This window comes from Hydractinia symbiolongicarpus, chromosome 1 (genome assembly GCF_029227915.1).
Source record: "Hydractinia symbiolongicarpus strain clone_291-10 chromosome 1, HSymV2.1, whole genome shotgun sequence".
Lineage (NCBI taxonomy): Eukaryota > Metazoa > Cnidaria > Hydrozoa > Anthoathecata > Hydractiniidae > Hydractinia > Hydractinia symbiolongicarpus.
In genome coordinates this window covers 27,271,668-27,288,628 of record NC_079875.1, presented here as the reverse complement: position 1 = coordinate 27,288,628, position 16,961 = coordinate 27,271,668, and the positions used below count along the sequence as shown (strand labels likewise).

The following is a 16,961-nucleotide window of genomic DNA, read 5'->3' as shown; positions in this document are numbered from 1 at the left end:
TTATTTTTCTAAACTAGTAAAAAGTTGTAATATTTTTGAAAGGCTGGCTGACCAACAAACTGAGCTACTTTGGTATAACACGTGTTACTTTTCACAACAAACATTTAAATTTATAATTCAAGTATCAAGGTTGTTTACGGAAATATAACCAGCGACAACATAAACATTGTCGTAATCGTCTGTCGCCATTTTTACTATTGCGGATTGAAATCATTCCGGAATATGTGTACAGGCTAGCTTAAAAGGTGATAACATCTTTAATTCTACGGATACTTATCCTGCTTCTTAGATCATTGAACTCTTTCTGTCTCTCAGACTGGCGTTACACATCCACCTAACCATTCTTATATCATTCCTTTTTAAAAGGTCAAGATCTTCCTGCTTCACTGCCCATGCCTCACTACCGTACAACATAACACTTCTTACACAGGGCAATGGTAATATTTACTTACCCATATGGAATCAACGCCAAAATATATCTATATCCATCGACAGCAAAAAGTAATACCAACATCTTGTGGATAGTTTCTGTGTATGAAATCTGTACAATAAATGAATTTCCAAAATTACTTAAAATTTATGAATTTTTGTACACACGCTATTTAGTAGGTAAAAAAGCAAAACCACAGAGGGCTAAATGAAATGTAAATCGTAGATTTTTTAGAGGCAAGATCTAAAAGGCACTGGATTTAATCTTTTTAGTAAATAGTTTTTTTTCGATTTATTTCTTTGATTACTTTAATTTTTTGCTTAGTCATTTAAACAATATATACTCTATTTAATTTATGGACTACTTATTATTATTGAGATACAAAAGGGTAGAAGAATCTGAACCGAATAAAGGAAAAAAAGTTTTTGGAACCTAGGGGTCATGGACCTGATCCTCACATTATATAGGGTAACCTCTATTTGCACATCAATCATTTATATTTTGTTATTTTTGTTTTAGTCTAACATCAAGCACCAGCAGGTATGTGTGAATATGCAGTTTGTGATGGAATTTATTCATTACAACCCGATTGTAAGAAGAACAGCAAAATAGCATATTATAAACATGAAAGTCGTTTTTGTTCTATGGTAATAGTTGTTGTGATTGTTATAAATAAATATATATAAAAATGAGTAAAATTTGAAAAACCAGAAAGAGACGATTGCTGTAATAATATCTCCTATATAATTTGAAAAAAGTGCGTCTGGGTGTGAGGCAAGGTAAATTATATTTTCTACAATTTTCTTTGCCTAAAGAAACATCTTCTAAAACTATGTTCTGTATTTTGACACATGATAAAATGAAATAATTTCATTAGCTGAGAATTTTGGCAGTTTTACCCTAATTTAAATTTGCTAAAGGTTTTTAAAATGGATTCTTATTATACGAATTTATGTTTTGCGTTTGAATGACGTATTTATATGTCGAATATCCCAAATAGAAATTACTATCTGCAAGGAATCTTTTTACTCCTTGATGGTTACTCATGTTTCTAATAAAATATTGGTAGAGCTTAGAGATATTTTATAATTTTGTTGTTTTATTGTCGTGAGTTTTGTGAAAAATAATACCCTAAAATTTTGTTTTATGGTAAAGAAATATTGTACACAAATTCGTGTTTTTATTCTTAACACCAGCATGTTTAATGTAGTTATATTTCCGTTTATTAATTCGACCTTTTATCCCCTTTCACAGATAATGGACGCCATAAGTGCGGATGAAGTAGAATATGATGCAATGCTAGCATCATTAGAAGTTCCAGAGGTGTTAGTTGAAGACATGGAGGTTGCTTGCAATGTTATTATTGACAGTGGTTTAGAAGATACTAATTTCAGTATCACGTCAACAGATCTTGCCAACTCGTGTAGGTGATCAATATACTGTCAACTCCCGAAACTCTAAACAACTCGAAATTTTAAAACCTCCAACACTAGCGTCGTTATCATGAGTATTCCGTAAAATTCCTGATAATACTTACCCGTTAACTAAGCCTACTCTTAGTTATAATGTTCAGTAAATCGAACTGTTCACTGAGGAAAGGAAAAATTACTAAAACGACGAAAAGAAATTATTGTAAACATCTTAAGTGTTAACTTTCCGGTTGGATATAATGTATTACATACTTACGCAAAGTTAGTACGCTTTAAGATTATCATGCTAAACTGTATCAAGAATGCATTACCATACATAAAATTGAAGCATGTTCCACTTGACACTAAAAAGATTAGAGTTAGAGGGAGTTGATTGTAGTTTACATTTTCTTCAAAGGAAGCAATATATATATAAATATTTTTCATATTTTCCCACTTCATATCTTGCGACTAAAAGATGGCAGATTTAAGAATGTTGATACATATGGTCAGTAATGTTAACCCATCGTTCACTACTTTGCTAACATGACAACAGCTAAACTTTGCGTTGTCACCATATTAAAAGAATTACTGAGTATTGTGTTCTATATCATATTTACCTTGTCATATTTAGCCCATTCAGTGGAGGCAGAGACAGATAAAAAGAAAATCGCATTGGCAAATTTAAATAAATGCCACGAAGCGTTAGATTTGGAGACTTCAATAACAACGGCAATGCTTTCATCTTGTTTTAAAGCGAGCAACGCGATAATAAAAGCAGAGGACACTTGCTCGACAATGGCAGCATCTGGTTATTATGATGATGTGATTTATTGCTCTGTTTTGCAAATAGAAGTACCAGTTGGGAAAGTTTATGTGTGCCGCCTTTTTGAATCTGGTGGATTTCAAGGGTATTTTCATAACGAAGGGCAGTGTTTTATTCAGCAACGCTTAGGTTTAACGAATGATCTGTTACCCAACCATGTCTATACAATGGATGATGTCAACATGGAAAAAATGAGATCTAGAAAATTATACCAAACAATGCGCAATTCTGGTAATTCGTATTAAGTAATCGTTATTATAATCTGGTTGAAGAGTGTTTTAAATTTAAGCTAGAATAAAAAAAAAGTTGCAAGGCTTTTTTTATTTCCCAATCCATTTTAGAAGGGCAAGTTGATGTATCGCTGCAGTTTCTGCGTATCTTGGACGAATGTGCTTTTCTTAACGCATCATACTTTCCAATAACCAAGTTGCGATTGCGTTGTCAGATTATTGAAATTAGAAACAAACTTTTGCTTTCGTAAATTATAATTTAAAGAGCCGTATCTTTATTTCTTTAGAAAATTGCAAGGAAAAAAAAAAGAATGTAACTTCAAGGAATATAAAAGGCAACAAAAATAGTTTTTACAATACTATGAGTTCGATTATGCCAACCATACAATCAGAAAAAGTGAAATGTCTATTTGTTTTTGGTATTACGTTGCACAACAGCCAAAAGTTTGAGGCAAATAAAAATAAAATTGAGAATCGGTACGTATGTAACCTTGCGCGCATGCGATGAAATGATTATACTGAATTATCCTTCTGATTCCTTAATATTTCTGTGTTTTTTTTGTATTTTAGTCATTTGTTCAACACTCCAACCTCAAATTGTCAAATATCGTTCCAAGTCAACATTTTCACAAAGCATACGGAGATGTCTCCTTCAGCAATATCCCTCTGTGATTTCTCTGAACGATCAGTTTTCTATTATTTCATCTTTATCAAACCACCATCGGTGGGACTAGCCTGCTAGTTCTTTACAATTGAAGTATGAACAACGGTTTTCCACATCTATGAAGTACTATCCCGGGTCACCAAGAAACCGGATCATACAAGCATGGTGTTACAGAAATGACCCAGGAAATATAATTGACGCGTGCCTGAACAATTTGTTCGGTTCCAAATGCGAAATTCCGTATTCAAAAAAGAGGTCTGGGGAACCTTATCGGAAACGATATCCTGTTGCAGTAAGGTCAAAACAAGCGGCAACTATAACACCAGCCATTTATCCAAACTTGGCAGATGATTACGGAACAAATCTTTATAAATATTTCTGTGGTGAATTATTCCGTCACAACCGTCTTCACTAGAGATTAAGAAACGAAAATAAACAAGTTGTTGCTATGGGTGGTTACAACAGCTACAGTGGAGACTTTATGGTAACCTTTTCTTTCTCTTAACGTTCAAATTATTTTCAATCTGTATAAATTTAGCTGTTTTCTACCCTCTATGTAATCGCTATGTACATTTTTTCAGCTTCTTGCAATCATTACATAACAATATACGCCAGACATAGACGGACGGTAACAACAGACACGGTTACGAGCTATTAATTGTTTTTCCAACTTTTATTCATACTGGTTTTTTACCTTAAAACGTTCTTCATCTATAAATAACATTTTAATGTCCGTTATATTTCTCGAATTTTTAGAATTATGAATACGTTAAATACGGTAAAAACGGAAACGACAACGATAATTACATGCCAATGTAAAATCTTTAGTACGTTGCAAGCCTCAATCGATGTTGATCATGGAAATTATGCAAATGCGAGAGAGAGGGTCACGTGTTGCCATTGTCGCTTAATGAAGGAATTAATGATATTTGTAGATTTTGACGGCTTGAACGAATCAGCGATTATTCCAGAACATATTAACAAACAGGTGTGTTTTGTTATATTCATTTGTAACTACATTTGTAAGAAATACCGGACAAATTATTGGATAGCATAAGGGTTCAAAATTTGAAAATAATCTTCTTAATTAACTATATGTGTTGTGTCAATAAGAAACTCTGACAGAAAGGGTTGTTATAAATCTGTGTAAGTCTGTTTTAATTTTTTTATTTTAAATCTTAGATTGTTCTGGAAGCTCTTGCATGTACGAATGATCAAGTCATTTCACTTCCCGCCAAAACAGGGGTTAAACGTTTTTCTATTGTTGCAGATCAGGTTGAATTTGTTACAGTGTGTAATGTTGACAAGACTCACAAACAAATCGCAACATGTCACTCAACTCAATGTTGTTTATCAAAGAACCAATCAACAAAACGAAATGTAAGAAATTTAAGTGATTGTTTATCACTTTGTCAACATCTTAAATTGCTAAAAGAAAATTTTGACGAAGTGCCAACGAGGATGGAGATGGATATCGTGGTTGATGATGGTAACTATGGTGATAGCAGTGATGAAGATGATACTTTACCCTCTGAAAAGATTGTTAGTTTTACTTATTACAGCCAAACCTATGTACTTATAAAAGCAGACTTAAAAAATAATTTTTTGAGGAAACAAAGCAACGTTAAAAATTGAGAAAAAAGTAAAAAAAAAAATCCTTCAAAGTTTAAGGTAGCGGTATGGTAAATAATTACTTTTTTTTACATTTTTTTTTTTTTAAGGAACATTTTACTATTAAAACTGCTCTTTCCAATGAACTAATTTTTATTCCAAAATGTTTCCTCAAAATTGAAGGATTTAGCGTTACAAAATATTCCACTCCATATGTCTTTGTTCTGGCGATCAAATATTTCTGTGCACGAAGTGAGTTATGACTCACGTTTACTAAAAATAATGTGACTTCAGCATTGAGAACTTTCTGTTTACGCTATATTTATGCATAAGGTGTGAGACATAAGCGAGACAAAAAGCACTGGAAAAAAGTTAAATTATATAATATAGCATTTCGTCATTTTTTTTTATTATTATAAGTTTCTTTTTGTTATCGTGAAAATGTCTTCGAAATCGTCAAATTATCGTAGAAATCCATTCAAAACTTCAAGAAAAAAAAGGAAAAATAAACAACGGAAATTTGATTCAGAGAAACAAAAAGAGCTAAAGGTATTGGATAAAGGATCTTGGTATGATCAAGATAAATTATTGCGAGAACAAGGGATCCGAGGTAATTTTGAAAAGGAAAAAAAAGCTTCTGCCAGTCAAAGCAAAATTGGAAGTTATGAATTCAGCTCGTCTGACGAAGAAGAAAAATCAGAAAGTGAAATCGAGGTTATGGATGATGAACAATTTTCCAAGGCCGTTCATCACTGGATAATATCAATCGAAGCCTTGGAAAATTACTTAAGCGATGTTGCTGTATGTAAGATGTGCCATGATAAATTAGAGGTTCGGGAAGAAAAATCTTACAGAGCGGGACTGGGTACGAAGTTCCATTTCATTTGTGTGAACAAACATTGTATTAGTTCAGTCTCGAGTAAGGGATTTTACACAACTGAGAAATCTAGTTATACCTATGACATCAACAGACAAAGCGTAATTGGTGCAAGAGTTATTGGAAAAGGTAGGAATGGGTTGGAGAAAATATGTTCTGTTTTGGGTTTAGCAACACCGTTATCGAAGTCGTGCTTTGCAGAACAAACAAAGTTACTAGAATTGAAGGCTTTTGATACACTTCAGGAAAACCTTTCAAATGCTGCGAAATATACTAGAAAAGTAGAACTAGCGGGTGTGGAAGATACAAACGAGCCCGTGAACGTCGCTATGTGTTTTGATGGTTCGTGGAAGAAAAGGGGTTGGACATCTTTTCAGGGAATTGCTGGCGCAATAGCCGATAGTACAGGGCAAGTCCTAGATGTTGTTTTCAAAAATAGTTATTGCAGACTCTGTAATCAAATGCAAGATAAGAAAAGCACTAATGAAATAAGTCAACTGGATTATCTCAATTGGTATTGTGATCATGAACCTGATTGTTTTTTAAACCATGATGGAAGCCCTCATGTAAGTTGTTATTTAGTGTGATCAACTTTGTTCCCAGGGATTGTTTTTAAATACTTCTAACTAAATCAATGGGGAAAAAATTTGGAAGTTTGGGCTGTAAATAAATGCTGTGTTTTTTTTCTTAGAAAATAGAATCAGACGGAGTCGTCGAGATGTATATGCGGTCATTAGAGAAACACAACATTCGTTATTTACCTTTCATTGGCGACGGTGATAGTTCCTCATTCAGATCGGTGGAAAGTTTGATGCCATATGGACCTTTGGTGAATATCGAAAAACATGAGTGCGTGAATCATATAACAAAAAGAATGGGAACTGGATTGAGATCACTTTTAAAAGAATTTAAAGGTGAGAATATTACATGGTCTATGTGTCATGTATGATTTCACCGTGACCCGTGTCTAATCAAGTTTTCACAGAGTGGAAAGATTTTATTTATTATTTTAGGCAGAAAACTTTCTGATGGAAAAAGTCTTGGAGGCAGAGGAGGAGGTTTAACAATCGCCAAGTGTGACGTTATTCAGAATTTTTACGGTAAATCAATCCGCGATAATAAGGGAGATGCAAAAGCGATGTCAGAGGCTGTTTGGGCAATTCTAGAGCATTATTCAAGTTCCTCTGATGAACCACGACATCAAAGATGCCCAGTCAGGCCCACATCTTGGTGCAGCTATAACCGTGATTTGTGCTTAGGCACTAATGCTCATAAACCGTTGAAAAATCCACTGAGACCTGCTGTTCGCGAAACTTTGATTCCACTGTTTACGCGTTTAGCCAATCAGGAGTTTTTAGAAGGTGTAAAACAATGCTATACACAGAATCCAAACGAATCCCTCCACCACTTAATTTGGACAATCGTGCCTAAGGAGCAAAACAACTCTCCTGAAGAAATATCGCTTGGAATCAGTCTTGGTGTATGCATCTTCAATAGTGGTATAAATTACACCCTAACAAGTTTATTCAAAAAATGTTCCCTGCAGTACACTGAAACCATGTCAAACAAGTGGAAAGCAATCGATAATGAGCGCATAAAGAATGCTGAGTATAAGAACCAAGAAACTGTAAAACTACGTCGGAAGGAGAAGAAACGTTCGCGTTGTAAGAAGCAGGATGCATTTCAGCGACAAGAGGGTACTCAATACAAATCAGGGGCTTTTCAGTCAAACTGTTCAACAAGAGGGCGTGGCTCGAAACGAAAAAAGAAATAATTGCGTTTATGTATTTTATATTTTTCATGTTTGAAAAGTAACCTATTTTTTATATATATTTTTTTATATTTCATACTGTTATTAGGGGAAGTTCTAAAGAATCGCAGAATTCTGTCATTGAAACTTTGTATGCGTTCTAAAAGAAAAATAGAAATTCTTTTATATAAAACAGTGATACTTCAATTTCATAGTTTTAGCTTCATTTTACTAACCTCTCTAAATTCGCCTACTATATCTCCTGGACAGAGGGATCGAAGATAGGATAGTATCGAGGGTGGAAATGAATACTCGGGATTTTCCGGTCCTACTTCTTTTCTCTGAAATGAACAATAACATTATTATTATAATCTTTTTAAAGATGATAATAAAAATGTAATCAAATCATTTTTTTTACCAAGAGGTTTCTAGCCCAATAGCAATAAAAAAAAAATCGAATTTTTCTTGGTGTTTTCGATCTTTTCTTTCTAATTTTTACGGCATCTTTTAGTGCAGAAATGAACAGGCTGCCATCGTATCTAGATAAAATAAAAATTGAATTATTTGAAAGAATGTAAACAAGGTGGAAGCTTGTTTATTGAACAAATCAAAACTGCTTACCCTGCATCTCTCATGTTTTTTCCAACTTCTTCTTCCAACGAAAAAACATTGCCTGGGTTTCCCTCGCTGTTTTTTTTCTGCAGTGTTTTATTTGCTTTTGGCATTTTTATATTCTTATTGTAACAAATATTTTCACAAAACAAAAATGAAAGTTGAACAGAATCGTATTCTCGATTATTACATTTCCTGTTTTTGAACATTTATATTCATATTTTACCCTCAAACCCCCTGACGTGAGAAAAAATATCATCATATTAGAAACAAATGCTTTGAGAATTATTAATTTTGCTTTATTATGACGGGGGCATTCTTATGCAAAAAAAATGTTGAATAAGAGTTCCGCAAGTTCACTTTAAATAACTAATGAATAATTAAATATTCTCTTTTCAATTTCTTGTAAACAATCACAGGTCGAAAGAAAAAACTTCGTTAACGAATATCTCTGAATAATTTTTTCGTAAAATTTTCGGTTGCGTACTCTTCTTAAAAGGGATCTGTCTCAAAAATACATTAGATGACGTCATGAAACTTTCGTTTTCGGCTTCACGAGTGTTTGATCTCTACTCGCGTGTCTCATTTTAATTTTTGGTCAGCGGATTCGGATGCAAAAGTGATTGAAAGAAAAAGGAAAAAAAATTGAGTGTTATTTTTATGATCTTATAGATGTTTTACGGCATATTTTTAAAACGATTAAAGTTGAGAAAAAAATGAGACACGCGATTTAAATTCAGACTATGCTGAACATGTGGACATATTTTTTTTTCTGAAAACTTGTATACTTTTGAGACAAATCCCTTCACAGTTGGCCACACCCACTTTTTAAGACTTTCGACTATATTTTTTTTCTGTTACAATATTTTAATTTTTTTTTTCATAATATTGTAGAACAAACTTTTGTTAACAAGTACATATATACTTTTATAATGTTTTTTTAAAAGGAAAGTTGGAAAAAATGCTTTATACAGAAGAGGTGTAATTTACCATACCGCTACCTTAAAGATTATGCTTCGTGGAGTTTGGCTTGGAGCTATTATCTTGGGTGTATGTTCCAGTACTTACCACATTTAACTCAGCAGTTAGTTAGATATCAGACATACATCGCCCAATCTGCACAGAATACATCTGGCAAATGATACAAGCAAGAGGTGGGATGTCATTGATGACCTGTAATACAACCAGCACCTTAGAGGCGCTCCTGTGTTGCCAAAAAGGGATGCTGTTGCTTGGGGGAAAATCTTCATCTACATCTTCCAGGTTGAGCTATGCATGTTTTTATCTGCAATGAAGTAGGGCACTTCGCTAACCAATGCCACACTCGAAGTTGACGGTTTGGGAAGGCCGATGAGCAGCATTTTTGGAATGTCCCCCAGCAGTTTTGAAGTAATTCCGAGCAACTATGGTGAATTTAATAGAGGACTGAGTTGCACATACACCCATGCACCTACTCTCACAGGTGTTCTTCATGTAGATCGTCAGGACACCCAGCACTCCATTGCACACTCAGGTCCTCTAGGCCAAGTACCAAATGAATTCTGTCCTGTAAAATCGCTTATTACAACCCGGTTAAGCTTGACGTATTAGAGAGTCTCGTGTATCGTATCAGGTTTTCGATATGGATTCAAACTTGGTTTTCAGGACAATGAGTTGAAATCATGCATGAGTAACAAAAATCTTCCATAGAGTATGAAACCAAAGTTGATGAGGCGATTGTGAAAGAGCTGCAGAGGGGACATACGGTGGTTCCATTTGCTTCATCACTATTTACATTTCATTGTTCTCCACTGGGTGCTGCACCAAAAAAGGACGGGATGGCGCGAGTGGTATTAGACCTTTTTTCACCACACGAACATTCAGTTAACGATGGCATTACCAAAGAGGACTATTCGGTCTCCTACTCATCATTTGATGATGCGGTTGAAATGGTGAAAAGGTTGGTTAGAAATTGTTACATGGCTAAGTTGGACATATAAAGCATGCTTTCAGACTGTGCCCTGTGCATCCTAGTGATTGGCACCTATTAGGTTATAAGTGGAAGGGAAGATACTTTTTGACGTAGTTCTACCTTTTGGTGGGCGTTCCTCTGCTTTCATTTTTAACAACTTTGCTGATATTCTAGAGTGGATATTATTGTGGATTTATTTTGTCAAAAATCTCTCACATTATTTAGGTGATTTCATCACAGCTGCCCTGTCTAAAAATTATGTCAGGCTATAGTAAAGTTGATTAAGGACGTTTTTCAGTTGCTTGGTGTTCCGTTGGTTCCAAATAAGATGGTAGGCCCCTGCCAAGTAATTACATACCTGCACTTTGAAATAGACACAGTAAATTTTGTTGTTCGTCTCCCACAAGATAAGTTCACGGAATTACAATCTCCACTTCGTAATTGGTTGCGGAAGAAGAAATGCATAAAAGAGAGAACTGTTATCTCTTATAGGGTTTTTGTCTTTTGCGTGCAAGGATGTGTAATGTGGTCGAATGTTTTTACGACGTCTTATTGATCTCTCCACTACAGTTCGTTCCTTACACCATCATACTTCTATTACATCAGAATCTCACAACGATATTCAATGGTGTTGTGAGTTTATACTCACTTAAAATGGCATCGCTATTATCCACACTGAAACCTTAGACTTCACTTCAATAAATCTTTTTATTGATGCTTCTGGAGTAGGCATAGGAGGATATTTTTCTGGTGCACGGTTTTCAATTGCCTTAAACCTTACTCATAGGTATAGAGTATCACCTTCATTGAGTGATCGGCCATAGTTGTAGCAGTTTTTTCTTGGGCAAAGCATGGAAAAACAAGCAATTAGTGTAATACACAGATAATTTGGCTATTGTTTATGTGTGGTCCTTTGGGTCGTTAGGGTTGTCCAAACATCAAGCATCTCGTAGGTTTTTATTTTTTTACACAGCAAAACACAATATAAACCTCCTGGTACGCCACATTAACGGCCAGCACAATACTTACGCAGATCTTTTGTCTCGATTGCAGGAAAACACTGCAAACGTCTATGCCCAGAAGCCAAGCAGATCCAACACCAATTCCTTTATCAATACTACAACTCTTTAAAGAGATTTAAGTCATTATTTAGAGTCTTCCATTTCAACAAACACCAGGGCAACACATCGGTCAGGATATCTCTCGTTTAAAAAATTTTGCGAAGCTACATCTGTACCTACCTTTCCTCTGACAGAAATACCACATCAACTGTCATATTTGGCAAGACGCGACAAATTTGCTACTATTAAAGTCTATCTTCGCGGTGTTCAGTACGAGAGTGTAATATGTGGCTTTAACACAAAGATAGCCCACATGGGTTGCCTGTACTATGTTTTGCGTGGCATTAGAAGATGTCATCCAAATTCTCTTTCTCAGAGACTACCAATTACACCAGCTGATCTGCGTAAAATGATAATGTTTATTAAAAACTCTATGTTTTCCAACCGCGACAAAGCAATGTGGACTTGTCTTATCTTAGTGGCATTTCTTGGCCTGTTAAGAGTGTCAGAGTATGTTTGCCCCTCAAGTCAATAAGCTTGCCTAACAATATTAACATTAACACACATAGTTTTCGCATTGGTGGCGCTTCGGCTGCCGCTTCCTGCGGGATACCCGATTCCGCTATTAAGATTTTTGGACGCTGGAGTAGTGATTGCTACAGAAGGTACATTCACCTGGCAGACAACGTTTTGACAGAATAGTCTACTCGCATAGCAGACTTAAATGGAATGACAAAAATCTGGGACATTAAGTTTGTGCTTTAAGCTCAGCTCAACTTGTATAGTATGTAGGTTATTACGATCCTCTAAACGCCTGTAAGAATACTATAAACGTCGCACTATCCTTTGTATATTTTTCAATAGGACAGCAGTTTATTAGCTGCCGATAATTATTTATGATTAGATGTTGTGTTATATCATAGTATGTAGCTAATGTCATACTTATAGAAGACTACATAGAAGTCAACTCTTGGTTTTTCAATCTGGGGAAATTTGGGGGTGCTGGGCTTCCTTCGTCAGCCAGCTTGGTGCAGATGTCTATTTTGTTGACAGTGATGGAGTTGATTAAGTATTTTGAAAGTATAGAGCGTGTCAGTTCATGTCAGTCCGTTATAATGAGACAAACGTTTAATTGTCATTAATTGTCATGTACTGTCAAAAGAATCCGTTGTCAAAATGTCTAAAAGAAGCCAGTGGCCATATGGTGCAGTAAAAAGAAGCCTGTGTCCCAACTGTTACGATAAACACTCACCATAATAGACATGTAGTGGTAAGAGTCAAGAGTCCGTTGTCTAAGGCATATAGTGCCAATTGTCTTGTCTGTTACAATGTCAGTAATTTATTTCAGTACTAAATTTCTAACGAAGCCCGAGCACCTCAACCCATACCCCAAATATAATTGCAAACCATTTAAGAATACATTTTCTACCAATACTTTGTGTTGTTTTCACTTCTGAACCGTACCAATTAACCGGAATTTTGCTTCTCCTTTTTCAGTGCATTCAGAACCAAAATGCCTTTTAAAGTATGGACATCTTCAGTTTACATTTTTAGTTGCAATTTGTTAATTTTTATTATCCATTTTCATTTCAAATAGAGTCACTATCCCTTAAAAATATATTAAGACACAGGGGAAAATTTCAAACCTGGTTCCCACAAGTAATTAGAAAGTACTTACTATATTCGTCCAATTTGAACTTGCCAAAGTTTATTTGTCAGTATTTATAGTTCACTTGTCACTGTTTACCACTTGCCAATGTTTACAGCGGACTTAGGAACTTAGGTAATTAAGTTAGGTTCAAACTTTTAACACACTCTAATTGTTGCTGACGTCAGCATGGCCATTTTTCTCCAATTTCGGGACCTTTGTGGACCCTGAAGTGGGATGCTAGTGACTAATATTTGTACCCACTAAAAAATTTAGCCGGTTTTTTTTACTGATTAGGCAGCTGTTTGCCAAATTGATCAAATTGATTGGCTCCTATTTTAATTATCTTTTATTATTAAATTTTTCTTGTTTTCTATTTAGATTTTGGATGTTAAATACATACCAAACCAGCGAGAAAGTATGAGCTATGAGGATGTAAGTGGTTTGGATTACACGCCTCATGTTAATAATGCCCGTATTCCGTCTGTGAGCAAGAAAAAAGTCATGCCAACGGAAGCACGAATATCAAATGCAACATATTTTTATCCACTTTGTTGCGACAGGTCAATTTAAGAAGGGGCGATCCGTGGATTTTTCCACGGGCTAACAACAGAATAATGCACATGTCAAAACAGTTCTCATTATTCTGTATATCCTCTTTCATGAGTTCTTTTCTGTTTTTTTACAAAATAATCTTTCTGCCATTGATTAACGAAGGATGCAGCGCCTCTTTGAACGTTTCTTTGACTCTTTTTTGCAGTTTCAGCAAAAGATTTTGACAACGTTTGCCAGCCATTTCAAAGCGATTAACGTATATTTATAAAGAAATTTTAAAGAAATAGCAAGATAACTAAAAAAATATTTTTGGGAATGATAAGCTACAAAGTATGTAATAATTAATTTGTGTGCGAATGTGCAATTAACCAATTTTTGAATACATGCGTAAAAATTTCAATTCTAGTTTAGTTCCCAAAAGGTATAGCTAACTGGTGATTTAAATGCTTTAAACTGCTCTAAGCCAAGAATTATACTGAAACGCTTTGCCAACGAAGCTACTCTTGTGTAAGCAAGAGACAGGACTCGAACCTGCAGTCTATCCAGATAACCTTTTTAGCTAGGTAGCAGTTTACTATTCGATTTTTTTTTCTTACTATTCTCATATTGCAATATTTAATCCCTTATCATAAAAATCAATTTGTTAGCTATTCCTTTACTATTGAGTAGTAACATAGTATATTATAGCTTAGTCGTTACCCAGCCGTCGTTGAGGTCGGACGTGTGCTCCGAGTTAACCTGTCATGGGGTGATTCAAAATCCGAAATACGTGGTATCTTTTCAACTTGTTTCATATTATCCACACAAACATTATGGCTAATAAACAAATTATCGCTTCAAAAAATGAATAAAGATGAAGTAATAGCTTTCGGTCTAAAAGATTCAAAAAAATTTGTTAATAAAATATCTGGAATTTTCGATGACTTACACACCTTGATGACTTCCACTAAGCTTGAATTTGAATTAGCTATTTCACACAGTGTTAATGACAGATTTGCTGAAAAAATCGTAGATTTGGAAAGACAGTGTTGGTTAAACGAACAGTACAGTCACAGAGAGTGCCTATATATTACATGTATAAATGATTTTGTACAAGATCGCAACATTGAGTCCAAGGTATGCGAAATTCTCCAAAATTCCTCCTAAATTCCTATAATGATTGGCACTGTATTGAATGTCGCAAAGAATCACTGAGACCGTTTTTCTCGCAATTAAATTCCTTTTCACCAGAAATTTGTGATCAGTCCTATGACGTGGGAGGAGCCAACTGTATCATGAAATTAAAGAATTTGACCATCAACCTTTTAAACTGTGACACAGATAAGCCTGTCAAGAATTTTTTAGATATAACTTCCTCTTTCTCCTTGCTTCCTCACATCACCTTTTCTTCTAGGATAACTAACTCCTCCAGTACTCTTATAGATAATATATTCTCTGACACCATGACTGGTATTATCTATACTACTACGACCACTTGCCTCAATTCGTTATAAAACAGTATATTCTCCTTCTAATGTTAAGACTAGTGTCAGAGATTGAAAAAAATTTTGATCAGCAAAATTTTATTCTTGATATTTTTGATACAAACTGGGAACAAACTCTTGAAAAAAATTCTGGCAATGTAGACCTCCCCTTCGACAAATTCTTTAACAGGGTTGAGGGCCTTCTGGATCAGTATGCACCTATAAAAGCACTAAGCGTCAACATAAACGTGATTGAAATCCTTGGATCACTTAGTCTATTCAACAACGCGATCGTCTTTATAAATCCTCTATAAAGGCTAAAAATCCTTTCAATAAACGTTATAAGCAGCATAAAAACTTAATTGTAACTTTGTGCAAGCAGAGCAAGAAAATACTTTATGCAAGCTATTTCAGTGATAACCTTGGCAATAAATTACAAGGTGTGGCAAGGCATCAATTCTATCATATCTACTAAAAAGTCTAAATCTTTTTTTCCTACCTGTCTCAATCTTCATAATACTAATGTCACTGATCCTTCTGTAATCTCCAATTCCTTCGATGATTATTTTTCTTTTATTGCTGATACCATACAATCTAAAATTTCTTTTTCTTCAAAAGCCCTTCTCTCATTTTCTTCAAAACATAAATTTTAATTCGTTTTTCTCTCACCAACTGGACACTGATGAATTAGCCTCATGTATTGCCTCGTTAAATTGCCATAAAGAATCTGGTCCTTTTGGTATTCCTAGTCAATTATTGGCTCTTCTCAAATTTAAATTTGCCAAGTCACTCTCAATTCTGATCAATCTTTCTTTCTCTTCTGGTGTATTTCCATCCCAATTAAAAATTGCCAATGTTTTTTCTGTATTTAAAAACGGATTCAAACTTGACTGTACAAATTACACACCGATCTCTTTGCTATCTAATTTGATAAAGTTTTTCAAAAACTGATCTACAAACGATCTACAACATGATATTTTGTACTCTCAACAGTTTGGATTTAGGCAAAAACACTCCACAGCATACGTTCTTAAGAACATATGCCAAAATAAGAATTTGCACGGATCTTTTAAACCAATATTTTCATTTAATATCAAAATCAGGTAAATATGTAATGCAATACAATTCGGGTAACTACTTTTGTAATTAGTAATTTTGGTGGTGGTGGTGGTGTTGCTTAACATTGTTTTATGTATATGATTAAAATCATGGCAGTTTATACAATGCAAAACACATTTTTTTTTATACTCCTACGATACATTCGAAAACGCACATCTAATTGGGTAAATGTCGGAACTATGTTCTCGCCTATTTCACCCAATCAGACTTATTAGTAAAAAAATAATTTTTTACAGCACCCTTGCAGGCTAATGTTATGAAAACACTTTCGGAACATACCAAGGTGATTTTTCTTACTTGACATAAGCATCTTCAAACGCGGTTCAAATTCTCTTTTTCTATGTTCCAGGATGTGTCTGTATATCAGAATGACACATACTTCGGTATTGTCATGGAGAAGCATGGTGACATCAGCCTCAGCTATAATTCCTTTATGTTGGAAGCTACTCGCCCGGATGAACCCAATTAACCTTTTCTTTCTAGGTGAGTACATAGCAACGACTTTACTAATATTTGGAAGAAAGCAGTCGAAATTATCTACTTCATTTGTTTGATCAGCAGATAAATTGGAAGCTAATGGCGCACGGAAAAGAGAAAAGTATTTAAAGTTATCGCATTTTTTTGGTCCTAAATGTTGTACTTGTGACTTTTATTTATATTTATACAAGAAAACCTGCCAATATGCCGGCAGATAATCTAGTCGACGAATTAATGGAACACATTAAGAAGGTTAGTCAAAGTGACAATATTGTTTT

General features: G+C 34.6%; 2 protein-coding genes across 2 annotated transcripts; one reads left to right on the top strand and one right to left on the bottom strand.

Moving 5' to 3' along the window:
* The first annotated feature begins 5,232 nt into the window (after positions 1-5,232).
* LOC130648774 (uncharacterized) lies at positions 5,233-8,233 on the top strand. Its single transcript, XM_057454871.1, has 3 exons — positions 5,233-6,613; positions 6,739-6,961; positions 7,061-8,233. The coding sequence occupies exons 1-3, from the start codon at positions 5,612-5,614 to the stop codon at positions 7,819-7,821; spliced, it is 1,986 nt and encodes a 661-aa protein (XP_057310854.1). The 5' UTR covers positions 5,233-5,611; the 3' UTR covers positions 7,822-8,233.
* On the bottom strand, positions 7,827-10,545 carry LOC130648783 (uncharacterized). The gene is made up of 4 exons (XM_057454880.1): positions 8,419-10,545; positions 8,216-8,336; positions 8,034-8,138; positions 7,827-7,957 (listed from the first exon to the last, which is right to left on the bottom strand). The coding sequence occupies exons 1-4, from the start codon at positions 8,616-8,618 to the stop codon at positions 7,892-7,894; spliced, it is 492 nt and encodes a 163-aa protein (XP_057310863.1). The 5' UTR covers positions 8,619-10,545; the 3' UTR covers positions 7,827-7,891.
* Between the last annotated feature and the right edge of the window lie 6,416 nt (positions 10,546-16,961).

Excerpts from the sequence above, each read along its gene's own strand:
- LOC130648774 (XM_057454871.1), top strand. The coding sequence starts at position 5,612 with ATGTCTTCGAAATCGTCAAATTATCGTAGAAATCCATTCAAAACTTCA. Across the intron at positions 6,614-6,738 it reads ACCATGATGGAAGCCCTCAT|AAAATAGAATCAGACGGAGT; the intron begins GTAAGTTGTTAT and ends TTTTTTTCTTAG. Across the intron at positions 6,962-7,060 it reads ACTTTTAAAAGAATTTAAAG|GCAGAAAACTTTCTGATGGA; the intron begins GTGAGAATATTA and ends TTATTATTTTAG.
- LOC130648783 (XM_057454880.1), bottom strand. The coding sequence starts at position 8,618 with ATGTTCAAAAACAGGAAATGTAATAATCGAGAATACGATTCTGTTCAA. Across the intron at positions 8,139-8,215 it reads ATTGGGCTAGAAACCTCTTG|AGAAAAGAAGTAGGACCGGA; the intron begins GTAAAAAAAATG and ends TGTTCATTTCAG. Across the intron at positions 7,958-8,033 it reads TAGTAGGCGAATTTAGAGAG|AACGCATACAAAGTTTCAAT; the intron begins GTTAGTAAAATG and ends TTTTTCTTTTAG.